Source organism: Scatophagus argus, chromosome 12 (assembly GCF_020382885.2).
Source record: "Scatophagus argus isolate fScaArg1 chromosome 12, fScaArg1.pri, whole genome shotgun sequence".
Lineage (NCBI taxonomy): Eukaryota > Metazoa > Chordata > Actinopteri > Scatophagidae > Scatophagus > Scatophagus argus.
The window spans coordinates 16,852,449-16,865,662 of NC_058504.1; the positions used below are offsets into that span (position 1 = coordinate 16,852,449).

Sequence of the window (13,214 nt, forward strand, 5' to 3'; positions counted from 1 at the left end):
CCACATCCCCTTCCACCTCCTTCACTTTCTCCCTCTCTCTCTCTCTCTCTCTCTCTGTCTCTCACGCACACATCACACACACAAATAACAGAACAGGAATGACCTCTTCAGCATTTACATGAGAGAGAAAGAAAGAGAGAGAGAGAGAGAGATTGAACAAGCTCATCGGAAAGCCCTGGAGCCGTCGTTGTCTCTGTTTCATTAAGATTTGTGGAGTAAATGTCACATGAATCCCTGGAGTCATCTAGTTGTGATTCTTACACACATATTCACACACTACGACACCGGCACAACCGACATCAAAGTGTGTAAAATATTGAATCAGTTTCACAAAAACACATCAAAGCCTTCAAGATGAATTTTATATTTGCTTATTTTTCTGTGCTTCACCTTTTCCCCTCCCTAACACTCCTGTCTTCACCATTAGGTGCCGGTCCTGCAGCCCATGGACTTGATGGTCGAGGCTACAGCCAGGCGTATATTCAGCAATGCCCACACCTACCACATCAACTCCATCTCTGTCAACTCCGACCTTCAGACTTTCATCTCCACCGACGACCTCAGGGTGAACCTGTGGAACCTGGAGATTACCGATCGCAGCTTCAGTATCCTCTTACATGGGTCTTGTTATTATCCCTGTTATTCAAACCCTTTTTGGTTTTTTTTTTTTGATTTTTAAGAATTAAAATTAACTGCAACGGTCTGTTCACAGTATTAGATGTCGACAGCTGTCGGGATGTGGTAGTTGTTCCTTAGCGTCTGTCACTCAGACATTGTTGACATCAAGCCAGCCAACATGGAGGAGCTGACGGAGGTGATCACCTCAGCAGAGTTCCATCCACAGCAGTGTCACACCTTCGCCTACAGCAGCAGCAAGGGTTCAATACGCCTCTGTGACATGAGACAGGCCGCGCTCTGCGACAAACACTCCAAATGTGAGTACCTGTAGAACCACAGTGCATCATGGGAAAAAGATGAAGAAAGAAGTCAGTGGCTAAGTTTAAAAATGATCCCAGCAAAACCCAAACTTCTCTTTTTTAAACACCCATCAAAAAATGCTGGAAAAATCAGGCAATGGCATGATATTGTTTTTATCCATTTAACTGTTCCTTTCATTTTTATTTTTTTCTTGTATTTAAAAATATTAGATGTGGTGTAGTTTGACATGTAATTTGTGTGTAATTGTAGAATGTAAATTCCTTTTCCCAACTATCAGAGATTTCCTGAAACCACACCGAAAACAGAACAAAGCTTCGGTGTCCTCAATGAGTTAAACAAAATGGGAGTTTGTCCAAATTTGTAAACACATGACAACATCAGAATGATGGCTATGGGAAAACATGAAGAAATAAGAAATATATGTGCATGCTACATGGAGGCAAATTCACACTCAGCCTTTGTGTGGCTGCTTAATATTCCAGAATTGATAACCCGTCAATAATTCCCCCTGTGCGTTTCCAACAATGAAAGGTCTTTTCTAAAGCTTAACATCACGTGCACGCACTTTGGTTGAATGAATAATGAATACATTGACATTTTGGCTGGAAAATCAATGGCATAAGAGCAATCGCATTAGTCCCTCATGGACACACCTCGTTGTTCAATAATGTCAGTCATTTCCTCAGACATATTGATGCATTCACTGGACCGTGTGCTAATACGGCCTGTTGAATTTCATGTACACATTCATTTGAAAGGCTAAATAAAAAGAAACATCTGGGTTTTGGAGTAAATTTGAAGTTGTGGTATTCAAAGCTGCCCTCTGATTGGTTGATATTGACATGAACGTGCTATTGTTTGACAGGTGCTTGCGGCGCACATACACACACATTCACACACACGCAGACACACACAGACTCACACAGAAAGCGGGCAGGTGCTCTTCTTTGCCTCAGGACATGTCTGTTTATACCGACTTACTGTCTCACTGCATGAATGTACAATATATTATTCCCTCCCCCCCACACATACCCACGCAGCTCATCCTTCCCAAGACACACACACACACACACACGCACACACACACAAACACACACACACTTCCTAAACCTTCTACATAAACAACCCAAACACACTTACTCCCTGTAAATCTGCAATCTTGGTAGCTGGTAACACCAGTGTTAGAATGAGGATAGGTGGATGGATGGAGGGCTGTATGAGGGGATAGGGGAGGATCGCTAAAGCAAGAGGGAGACCAACGGCCCCCATGCCGACTCCCCAGGGACCCTATTATACAGGAGGGAGGGCATGTACGCACACACATGCATATATACATGCACACATTGTACATACCCGCTCATACACAAACACTCATTCGCTGACACACACACAAATCCAGCAGGCTCAAAGCGGCCCAACATTTTGACATTGATTTGTTTTTCTTATCCCTTCCTCATCCCCCCATTTTTTCATCTCTCACGCTGCATCCCTTGTTAGACTCCCCACTGGCTCATCTCAGGCCTCAGCTGAGGGGGGGAGGGGGGAGCATGGTGGGGGCATATTTGGAAAGATGGAGAGGAGAGAGGGGAGTAAGGGTGGGAGGAAAGGAGGAGGAACAATAACTTGACAGCTAACGATGGAATGCCTGGCTCTTATCCCCAGCGTGCTGGCCTGCACACAGATCAGCAGCTGCCAGAATCAATATGAATCATAACCAATATTTACCCAGCATGCTGACCCACGACTGCCTCCCTAAGCACACAGAGAAACAATACTGCGAAGAGATGCAGCTGCTGCAACACACCCCACTTCCAGGCATTGTTATGCCTGATGGCCCCCACCAAATTAAACAAAATCCGCTTTGCGTTTCCTTGCTGTGAATGATTAAAAGACTTGCAGGAAGAAAAACACCTCGTTTAAGCAGCAACCTCCCACAGTGCAAAATGTGTTTGCTCTGTCAGAAGATAACTGCTTTTCATGTATTATTTTAATCTATTGTTTTTTTGCTCGTAGACTTTGAGGAGCCAGAGGATCCCTCCACTCGCTCCTTTTTCTCTGAAATCATCTCATCCATCTCTGATGTGAAGTTCAGCCACAATGGGCGTTACCTGATGACAAGGGACTACCTCACTGTCAAGGTGTGGGACCTTCAAATGGAGAACAAACCACTTGAGACGTACCAGGTGAGCTTTCATCATGCTTTTATGTGCCTGTTGGACAGTTTGGAGGCTCTAAAGGTAATTCTCAGCTTGTGAAGTTAGCAAATAATGGTTTGGTTGAGATCAAATCAAAACCTATTGATTTCAGACTAATCACTCAACGTAATCCTGTTTCACTGTCACACTGCCAATCTGTAACCATGTCATCTTTAGCAGTTACCCCAGAAGGGCTTATTGAGCCGACTGTCCGTTAAAAGACAGATAGTTGAGGCGCTGATGCAACCTGAAGGGCAAAACCTCCCACTGTGTGGTCACAGAGGTCAGACCCTCACTGTCTTATCAGCCATCTTAGGGCAGGTCATGATTGATAAGGCCATCAGCTGGGCTCAAGGGATTTTTTTGTCCAATTGTAGCTCCCTGTCCACCTGCTACCAAGCATCTTAGCATAGGTCGCCAGCTTTTGGAAGGATTACTGAAAGTAGAGCATATGGCAGTGCAGCTTACAGTTGTGTGGCAATTTAACAAACGGGAAGAGTGTGACCAGGATCCACCAACTGGTTGAGACCTTTATATATATTTTTTGGTTTTGTTTATTATCATTTTGTTTTTCAGGTTCACGATTATTTACGAGGCAAACTTTGTTCTCTATATGAGAATGACTGCATCTTTGACAAGTTTGAGTGCGTCTGGAATGGATCAGACAGGTAACATTTATTTCTCATTTCTCATCCATCCATCCATCCATCCATGTCATCTCCATAACCCTTTTGCTCTCCTCTGCTCCTCTTCAGTGTCATAATGACCGGCTCCTATAACAATTTTTTCCGAATGTTTGACCGGAACACTAAACGTGACGTCACACTGGAAGCATCCAGGGAGAACAGCAAACCCAGAGCCATTCTCAAGCCTCGGAAGGTACAGTAATGTTTATTAATATCTGGAAGCCCTCTGTTTAAGGCAGCTGGATTTGCTGGGTATCTTGACCAGTGACAAAAACTGTAAAAGCCTCCACTGGAATTCAAATTAGTATTATTTGATACCCTGATGGCTGGGAATTTCCATAAACAAGCTCCCATATAATTAGTCACGATCCAGAAATCAATCTAAGTCACAAAGTGAGATTTTTCACAAAGGTTAAAGGGACAGTTCACTTCTCTTGAATATCATGGGACTAGGTGGTGCTTGTGGTGCTCAAAGTGGGGGGAAAAAAATGTACAGTTCTTTTTACAAACTCAATAGCAATATCTCTTTCCAGAAACCATGACCTGGTTACTAGATAAGATAAGATCAGAAGATAATCCACAAACCCTAAACAGTTTAATGTAGGGACTATTGCCTTTATATGAGCTATAGTGTATCACCCCACACAAGGAAATGTGCATCTATTCGAGAACAAGATGCTTGTGAATGTGTCAGTGTGGGATGTAAAAACCAACTTTAAGCTACCGGTACATGCCCAGAAAATAATGGCAGACAATTTCAGCAATTAGCTGGTCAACACAGTGGAATGTTTAGCAGCTACAGAGCGAGATATTTTAAAGTCAAAACTCAAAGTCAAAATTAATTTTATTGTCAATTCTGCCATATGTGCAGCACATGCAGAGGATTGAAATCCTCAGACCCACGGTGCAGTGGTAGGACACTAGAAAAAGGTAAACATATAAAATTTAAAAAAGCTCAGGGCATGCAAAATAAACTAAGTAGAATAAAAGTCAACAAATATAAATATAAAACTTAAGGCACAAAATAGGTTGAAGTGACATGCAGTGTGGAGAGAGCAGCCCAGTGCTTTCCTTCAGGAAATTAGTAGAGACCAGCGCCAAAGCATCAGACAAAGTTAACGCTCCGTGTCTCCTGGATGTGTAAATAAGCAACTGTTTGCTTAATCTACTATATGAGCTAATAATATATCAGTGTTATATATGACAGTTTGCTCTGGTCCTGTTCTGTAACATAAAAATCAATGTTACTTCAAGCTTTCAGTATTAATTAATGCTTCAAAAATTGTGCACACTCTTTATCCCTTCTGTTGTCCTCCAGGTGTGTGTAGGTGGGAAGCGTCGCAAGGATGAGATCAGTGTAGACAGTTTAGACTTCAGCAAGAAGATCCTTCACACTACGTGGCATCCACATGAGAACATCATCGCTGTAGCGGCCACCAACAACCTCTACATCTTCCAAGACAAGGTCAACTAAAGGAGGATGTGCCCCTGCTGACCCCTGACATGAGGGGCCAGTTAGGAGAAGGAGCAAGACAGAGCCCCCTATCTACATCCTTCTCCTTCCTGTCCCTATGTCCTGTTGCTTGAATTCTGATGCTCTGCAGAGGAAGTGCAGAGACGAAAATCTCTGAAGAAGAAGAAGAAGAAGAAGAAGGAATTGATAAGACCTGGATACAACTTGAGGATAAGGTTCCTCACAAAGTGAAGAATGGACTTTTATTCTTCAGTGTGACTTCTAATTTAATTTATTTAGTGATGCGGACACCTGGAGAAGTGACTCCTGTGCATTTATGCAACAAGAGGATTGCTGCATGAGTAACATGATGTAGCAGCCTGCTGAAAGGGGTTGGAGATGGGTACACTGAACACAAACCAGAGCACACAGACAGAAACCTAGCTTACGTGATGGTGGCTCATTGTCATGTAGCAACAGTGCCCCCTCTCTTTCAATCTGCTCATGCTACGGCGCATGTTATCAACCCTGCGGCCTCTGACTGAGGCGAGGCTTCAGACAGTGCACAACACTGCGAAGTTCCGATAAAAAGAGGAAGTGACTGTTAATCTCTGACCCCAGAGTTTTCTCTGCCTGTGACACAATGTGGTCAGTCTGTTCGTACCAATTCTGTGTCTCCCTGCTGAGACTGCTGTAGTCTGTAATGTGAATGAAGCCCCTCAAGGCTGTGTCAATGGTTTTATTTAATGCTGTTGTTTTATTGAGTCCTCGTCTCGGTCAATGAGTCTGTTTAGAAGCTGTGGTGCCTTCTTTTGGTATATGGGAGTTTGATGTAGGGGGGAGCGGGAGGGTGGGGGCGGGGGGGGCTGAGTACAAGGCAGGAGTGTGAATGTTTCAAATGAAATGTCAACTTTTTTTCCCCCTCTTTCTCTATAAACAAAAACAAAAATGCTCCACTGAGGTCCCAAGTGGAAAAAGTGCTTGAAGCAATGTAGTCAAAATTACATTATAGCACCGGCTACATGCTTGTGATTTCAGGGGAGGACGCTGTGATATGTACAAAGTAATTGTTGCTCTTATCTCTTATCTTGCAGTAAATCTGATGTCATCAGCTTGCAAGAGACACGGAAAAGTCACTTTTCTCTACTTTTTCCTTTTTCTTTTGCAAAGTTCCTGTTGGAAAAAAATCTTCACTACATTTTTTCCTATTTGCATTTTTCTGACAATGATCTGTAGATGGTAGAGATGGGAACTTTTCTTGTAAAATTACTGAACTTAATCTTGGCAAACACCATGCTAGCTTAGCTCTTTTTGCATGCACTGAATTGGATTCTGATGAAACTGACAGCCTGCACACGGATGTTTGAACATCTACAGATCATCTGAGGCATTATGCAAGTAAAATAAATTCTGCCAGTTAAAAAAATGTTTAATTTGAGACAGGTAAAATGGAAATGGTAGCAGGATGCGTTTCAGCTTTCAGCTCTGATCAGTTTGGAGAGCAGTCAAAGGTCTAAATAAACTCTGTGAAATCAGGGAATTATTAAGTGTGATTCCTTTAAACAATAACGTCTTCTAAACAACCTCTTTGTGACACTAATTGAAACAAAAAAAACTTTTATAGCTCAGAATGTATTGAAATGCAATTAATTACCATGCAGTCTTTCGGCTCACTGAACTTTCTTTGAATAAAAAAGAATAAAGATGTGCAAGTTCAAAGCCTGCATTGTTGTGCCTCCTCTGTTCACACTGCTGACTGACAAACTGAATAGAAATCTGACATTATTCATGTTCCAATGATGTTCATTGCAGCTTGTGGTACAAAGGCGCCCTCTTGTGGATGAAGAGTGGGCCTAAGATATATACAGTATCCAGACACAACTCTCATATGTTTTTCAAGGGTTGGGTTCAGCCCCTTACTTCCAGTGAAGGGAAATCTTAATGCTTCAGCATACCAAGACATTTTGGACAATAGTTTGTGGTTGGATGAGTTTGGTGCGGAAGAACTTGACTGGCCCTCACAGAGCCCTGACTTCAACCCCATCCAACACCTTTGGGATGAACTGGAACAGAGATTGTAAGCCAAGCCTTTTGGTTCAACATCAGCGTTTGACCTCACAAATGCTGTACTGCTTGAATGGGCAAAAATTCCCACAGAAACACAAAATCTTGTGGAAAGCCTTCCCAGAGGAGTGGAAGCTGTTACAGATGCAAAGGGGGGGACCAAATATCTATTTATTTAGAATGCAATGTCATTAAAGTTCCTGTTGCTGTAATGGTCAGGTGCCTCAATACCTTTGCCTATATAATGTATAAAGGCAGCGTGGCTGTTGCAGAAAAAAAAGGGGAAGAAGCATGACATTGCTGCCAGTTAAGGAAGTTTACTGCCCATTCAGAGGTTTTGGGTTGCATTGTCTGAGGTAAAATGAGCTATAGAGGGTGAACAGAATTTGGTGTGTTTAACATGAGTTGGGTGGTTTTCAATAAATTTAAAGATACAGTACATTAGGAGATACACACCCACCACTTACTCTTTAACTATACACAAGCTGCCGTGTTTTCACTGAAACAGAAACCTATATGTTTAAAATACATACAAATTGTCTGGCTCTTAATAACACAGAATTGGGTATACTCCTCCATGCATGTTTGTGTGTGGTGTGTGTGTGTGTGTATGTGTGTGCTTTAAGTTGGTAAGAGTTAAGGTTTGTTGCAGTTTATTTTTTTTCCAGTATTTCTTGTTATTTTTAGCATTTGGATGTTTTTTTCAGTTTGAGCAGATGTTGTCAATCCAATTCAATCTCTTTTCATCAACTGGACAAAAGCTGCTGTCCCACCCAATTCACAATCATTTATACAAATAAGAAGTCCAATACATTCATCTGTCATGCTGTGCACATTATGCAGAGTTTTTCTAATTGGCCCCGTGAGACTGAAGTCTACGCACATTTTGTCACCTGGGGACAGCAGCTGTCAATCAAAAAGCACCTTTATAACCAGCTGCTGAAGCTGAATCATTGTGTCTCAGTATAAACCCGGGGACAGACAGGAGCTCTGCTGTGATCATTGATTGTCAATCAATAACTTCTCTGATGCAATAATTCTAACAGGTTTATTCAGATAAATTCAGATAGGCAGTATTATATTAAAATCTCTCTTTTGGGCACTTTTTTTTCTCAATTTTTTGAAAGCTTCTACCCCGAACCTGTTGTCTACCTTTTTCCTATCCTTTCTTTTTGGAAAAGATGGATAAGCTGACTGGGAACAACGTGACGGTGGTGAACAGCTCCGTAGACAAGTGGTCTTTCAGTGACAGAGGCTCATACCAACACCTGGACCACGAGGAGCTGAGAGTCCTGGTGCCATCTATTCTAGGAGTCATCTGTGTTTTGGGTGTAGCTTGTAATCTTACTGCAATGATCATCTTGTTCTCCAATGCTCATAGGGGCAAATTATCTCTCATCAACTCCCTCATCTTCAACCTGATGTTTGCTGACGGACTGGTGCTGGCATTTACGGTGCCTTTCAGGGCTGCCTCCTACTCCAAAACAAGCTGGAATCTGGGCTGGGTGGTCTGCAAGACAGCCGACTGGTTCCTTCAGTCCTGCATGGCAGCAAAAAGCTTCACAGTGGCTGTCATGGCCAAAGCGTGCTACCGCTATGTGTCTAACCCCACCAAGCAGGTAAGCATCCACCTGAGCTCCATCTTGGTGGTGTTTTTCTTCATCTGGCTGTCTGCCTGCTCTGTCACCATCCCTCACTGGCTGTTTGCTAGACTGCAGAGAGAGATCCGCGGGCTGGTATGTGTGCTGATAGTTCCTCCTGAAGCCAGGGATTTCATGTCTGTGTACTCCAAAGCATACCCTCTGGTGGTCTACTGTGCACCTCTCAGCTTTGCCCTGGTGTATTTCTGGAAGGCTTATGGCCAGTGCCAACGTCGCTCCAGTAAGACTCAGAACTTGCGCACACAGATCAGATCCAGGAAGCTTACCTTGATGCTGTTTAGCTTGACTGTGGCCATGGCTATTCTCTGGCTTCCACAGTGGGTGGTGTGGGTTTGGGAACGTCACATAGCAGAGAAGAAAATCGAAGGAGCTCAGCCCCTCATATCCTCTCTTCCACTTCTTCTAACCCTGTGTGCTCAACTGCTCACCTTTTCTCTGTCCCTGGTGAACCCTCTCATCGTCCTCTCACTCTCTGAGGAGTTCAGAGAGGGCTACAGGGGGCTGTGGAGACGCCTTACCCTACGCAAACAACCTCCTCCAAAGCCAAAACCCGGACCTCACAACCCCACAGCTCACCAGTCACCTTGCCCAAGACCAGAGACTTCCGGCCAGCTACAGGGGGAGAGGAGCCTTCGATTAAGTGCCAGCCAGGGTCCCAGCAGAGCTCAGCCTCAGTTGGAGCAAAGAGGAGGAGGGAGGGAAGCAGACACGGTGAGCCTCAAAGACGGGACTGTCTTGCCTGATGTGGAGCAATTCTGGCATGAGAGAGAGACGGGATCGCACACAGACGAAAATGATCCTGTGCCATGGGAGCACCAGAGCACAGAGGGGAAAAAATAACAACTGCCTTCCGGCTGATCTTATAAACGACCTTCAGTACAGTCCTCAGCCAACAGCAGCTTCATCAACCAGACCTCAGTTGAATGGACTGCTGAGTGCTGCACAATAAATCATTTGTGTTCTGTCAGCTGAATGTTTATGATATTATTAAAAGGTGAGAAGTGCAATCAATGTGGACTATGCGTGTAGACTATAAATAGAGCATCATCGTCTGTATATATGGTAAATGTTGCACTGTGTTATCTTTTTTAGGTTTTATGAGAAAGAACTACATAATAAATAATAAAATGTATGACTTTTGGTGGCTGTAAATTAAAGCTTCTGAGAATATTTAAAAATGTATTATGCACTTGTGCGATCAAGCATATACTCTTTGGATATTAGTGATGTTGAAGTACACAGTTTTTTTACGTGACAGTGAAGGTGTCTGTGTACCCTGTCTTCTTTCTGTGAGAGCTGGAATATTTTGTAATCATCGTGCATCAGAATGATCAGTATTTACAATAAAGGCAATTCTAAAATGTGTGTGATAAAACTTGCAGGTTGTGGTGTAAGAAATTACATGAATTACAAGTGAAATATAGAAACACAACCACCGTATAGCTGCTTGTGTTGGTATCTGTGTTCTTGTCATTGGTTATATCAATGACACACATGTAACAACTCATAAATGTACAGCAGAGTCTTAATGAGATGGATCAGACATCAGCGGATGATCTCCTGCTGACATTGAGCCATTAAATATGTTTTCATAAAGGCGTTCATTAGAATTGCCAAGGGTTCTAATTAGAGGTAAAGAGCTTTCGTCTGAACTCTGTCTTCTGATTTAGTGGACTCACCTCTGTGGGAGTCTCATAAGGAATTCTCTCTTCATTGATCTGCATACACATGATAGGTCAAAACCTCAGAGTTAAAGGGATAAACAACATTAGGAGACTGTACAGCAGCAACCTGAACACTGAAGCCACATGAAAACAACACTCCCATTCCCTCTAATGAAAGACATACATGTCAGATTTGCTATCAGGTTAACTGTATGTTGGCTTAGGAAAATGTATGTAAAAAGTAAAACAAGAGCAGATGAAAATTCTGAATTTGGAGTCTTTTCACTGTTAATTTACACTTCTATACACCCCCTCCCCACAAGCCCAACCCCATGACATTTTTCTCTCATTAATCATTCATATTGACCTTTTATTGCCAGAGGCAAGTGCCTCAATCAGAACAACACTTAACTATATAACCCACCATCAGTCCCTGGGGTGCTGACCTGGCCGTAAACACTTAAGGCAAAAAGCACTGCAGTCATTGTTGGGCTGAAATCTGAACCTTCACTGTATAAATACAGAAATGATTAGGGATTATTGTACAACAATAACACAAAGTAGTAACTGTGAACACCTAGGACAGTTGTTGCACTATTTTTAAATTCACTGCATGACTACCATTGTCAGCCATTACTGTTTGACACCTCTGGCTCCCGTATTAATTATGTTAAATGAGCCAGTGAACCTGTAGTTGTGAGATTTCATCCCATTTTAGCAGAAAGGTCCAAAGCTGCTAATCACTGACAGTCAAGAGTTGCAGTCCAGGCCATTCCATATTTCAGACATGCTTAATTAAAAAGTCCCTACATGGCAAAATACATACTATGACCGATCTCCATTACTCTCCTGTTAGTTTACTGGCACCCCACAAACAATTGGGCCATTTGTGGAAGGTAAACCATGAATAGAAACTGATTTCAGACACATTCACTGAGCTCATGCTGTGTAATTATCATCATAGCTCTGCCCAGATACAAACAGAGTGTAATCAGCAAATTAACTGCCAACATCTGTGCAGGTGAATCAGCATTTTAATCAGCAGAATCAGCTGGACCTTATTAGGTCAAAGTATGACCTGCTGACCTTTTGTGTTAATTGTACAAACGCTGCTGCTGCCAACAGACCTTAAAATTCAAATGAATGATGTACAGAAAATGCACAATGAGTAACTGTATTTTAGTAATTAGAGAAAATGTTTTACTTTTATTCATATTGTATCAGTGTGTAGATTTTCTTATTCTTAAACCCCCTGGAGGAAGTGATAGTGCTGCTCAGGTGCTGAGATACTGACTGCCCTTAGATGTCATAGCTGGTATTAGGAAATATTTTTTTTGTTTGGTTTTCTGCAAAATATTTTACTCCAAAACAGCATAACCATTAAAAACTTAAAAATGTTCAGACATAAATAATGACATTCAAGGTGAAAAATCTGAGAAACCAGGATTAGACTGATCAACATCATGAGGGGGGAAAAAAATCTCAGGCTTAATTGTGTCATTATTCAAGGCAGGGGAGCTTTCAGCAGGTGAGATCTTCTCTTTGCTGCCCTCCCGGCGGCCTGGCTGCGCCCCCCACCTCCTGCTGGGAGGGGAGGCGGGGGAGTCACCCCTGCGTTTTATCCCTCAGCCAATCATCATCTCTAATAAATGAACTCCACAGGAAATGACATGCTAGCTAAAGCTAATTATGCTCAGCAGGACAGGCTGCAATTAGGCCACATGCTAAAACCTTTGCCTGCCAATGCCACATCTCCCTCTGAGTCACACCTACCTTGGTCTCCCTTTGGTTCTGTGGAAGATCACCTGGTCGTTGAGTTCGCACACAGTCGACCAGGGAGTGTGTGCCTATGTGTGTGTGTTTGTGTGCTTCTTTTTGTGTTGTAGGAAGGTTGGTTCAGGGGGTCTGGCCTTGGTATTTAGCAGTCTTTTGATTAGAATAAATCAGATCAGCTTTCATCTCATTGAAGGATGTGGTGATCCAAAGGGCAGGCACCTTTCAGCCTTTCCAGCAGTGCTTGAATGCGGGGAAGGGGGGTCATTTAAACCTATACATACACTATTGATTTATAACTGTTTGTTTAAAAGGCAGAAGGAGGTTAATGTTAACATCAAAGACCTCCTCTAGTTACACCAACAAAATAAGTGTCCTCCAATGAGGTAATCAAGGAAGTGACGTGATGCACCATTTCACTTTGGCATAAACTGATTGATTTAAATAGCCTTCCTTGCTGAGAATCATCTGTTTATCAGTACATCTCTTGTGCCAAATTTTTTGGTACACTTAAAGTCCTCAATGTTCCACTCAGTTTGATTCAAATGTAAAGCAGACAGCATTCTGCCAATTTAAAATTGTCTTTTAAATCAATACTTTTCAACAATAGATGTAATGACTGCATGTTATATGGAAGGTGTTGGATGTAGTGATTAACCTGCTGGCGCTTATCACCCATTTCTGCTGTTTCCCTCAGCTGTGCAGAGTTTCTTTTACTGTATACAGACAAAAGTATTGTGACACTTGACCATTACAACAACGGGTATTTTGGTGACATT

At 42.5% G+C, this 13,214-nt stretch overlaps 2 protein-coding genes across 3 annotated transcripts in view; both read left to right on the plus strand.

Moving 5' to 3' along the window:
* ppp2r2ba (protein phosphatase 2, regulatory subunit B, beta a) overlaps window positions 1-6,992 on the plus strand; it is a 42,216-nt gene extending 35,224 nt beyond the window's left edge. For both annotated transcript variants that reach the window (XM_046406211.1, XM_046406212.1), the window contains exons 5-10: window positions 428-605; window positions 771-935; window positions 2,953-3,122; window positions 3,711-3,802; window positions 3,890-4,013; window positions 5,139-6,992. In XM_046406211.1, the coding sequence (XP_046262167.1) occupies window positions 428-605; window positions 771-935; window positions 2,953-3,122; window positions 3,711-3,802; window positions 3,890-4,013; window positions 5,139-5,294 (885 nt within the window). In that variant the 3' untranslated portion in view covers window positions 5,295-6,992. The remainder of the gene's footprint in view (window positions 1-427; window positions 606-770; window positions 936-2,952; window positions 3,123-3,710; window positions 3,803-3,889; window positions 4,014-5,138) is intronic.
* Window positions 6,993-8,518: 1,526 nt separating this feature from the next.
* On the plus strand, window positions 8,519-9,838 carry gpr151 (G protein-coupled receptor 151). The gene has a single exon (XM_046407056.1). The coding sequence runs from the start codon at window positions 8,519-8,521 to the stop codon at window positions 9,836-9,838; it is 1,320 nt and encodes a 439-aa protein (XP_046263012.1).
* The last annotated feature ends 3,376 nt before the right edge of the window (window positions 9,839-13,214 follow it).

Excerpts from the sequence above, each read along its gene's own strand:
- gpr151 (XM_046407056.1), top strand. The coding sequence starts at position 8,519 with ATGGATAAGCTGACTGGGAACAACGTGACGGTGGTGAACAGCTCCGTA.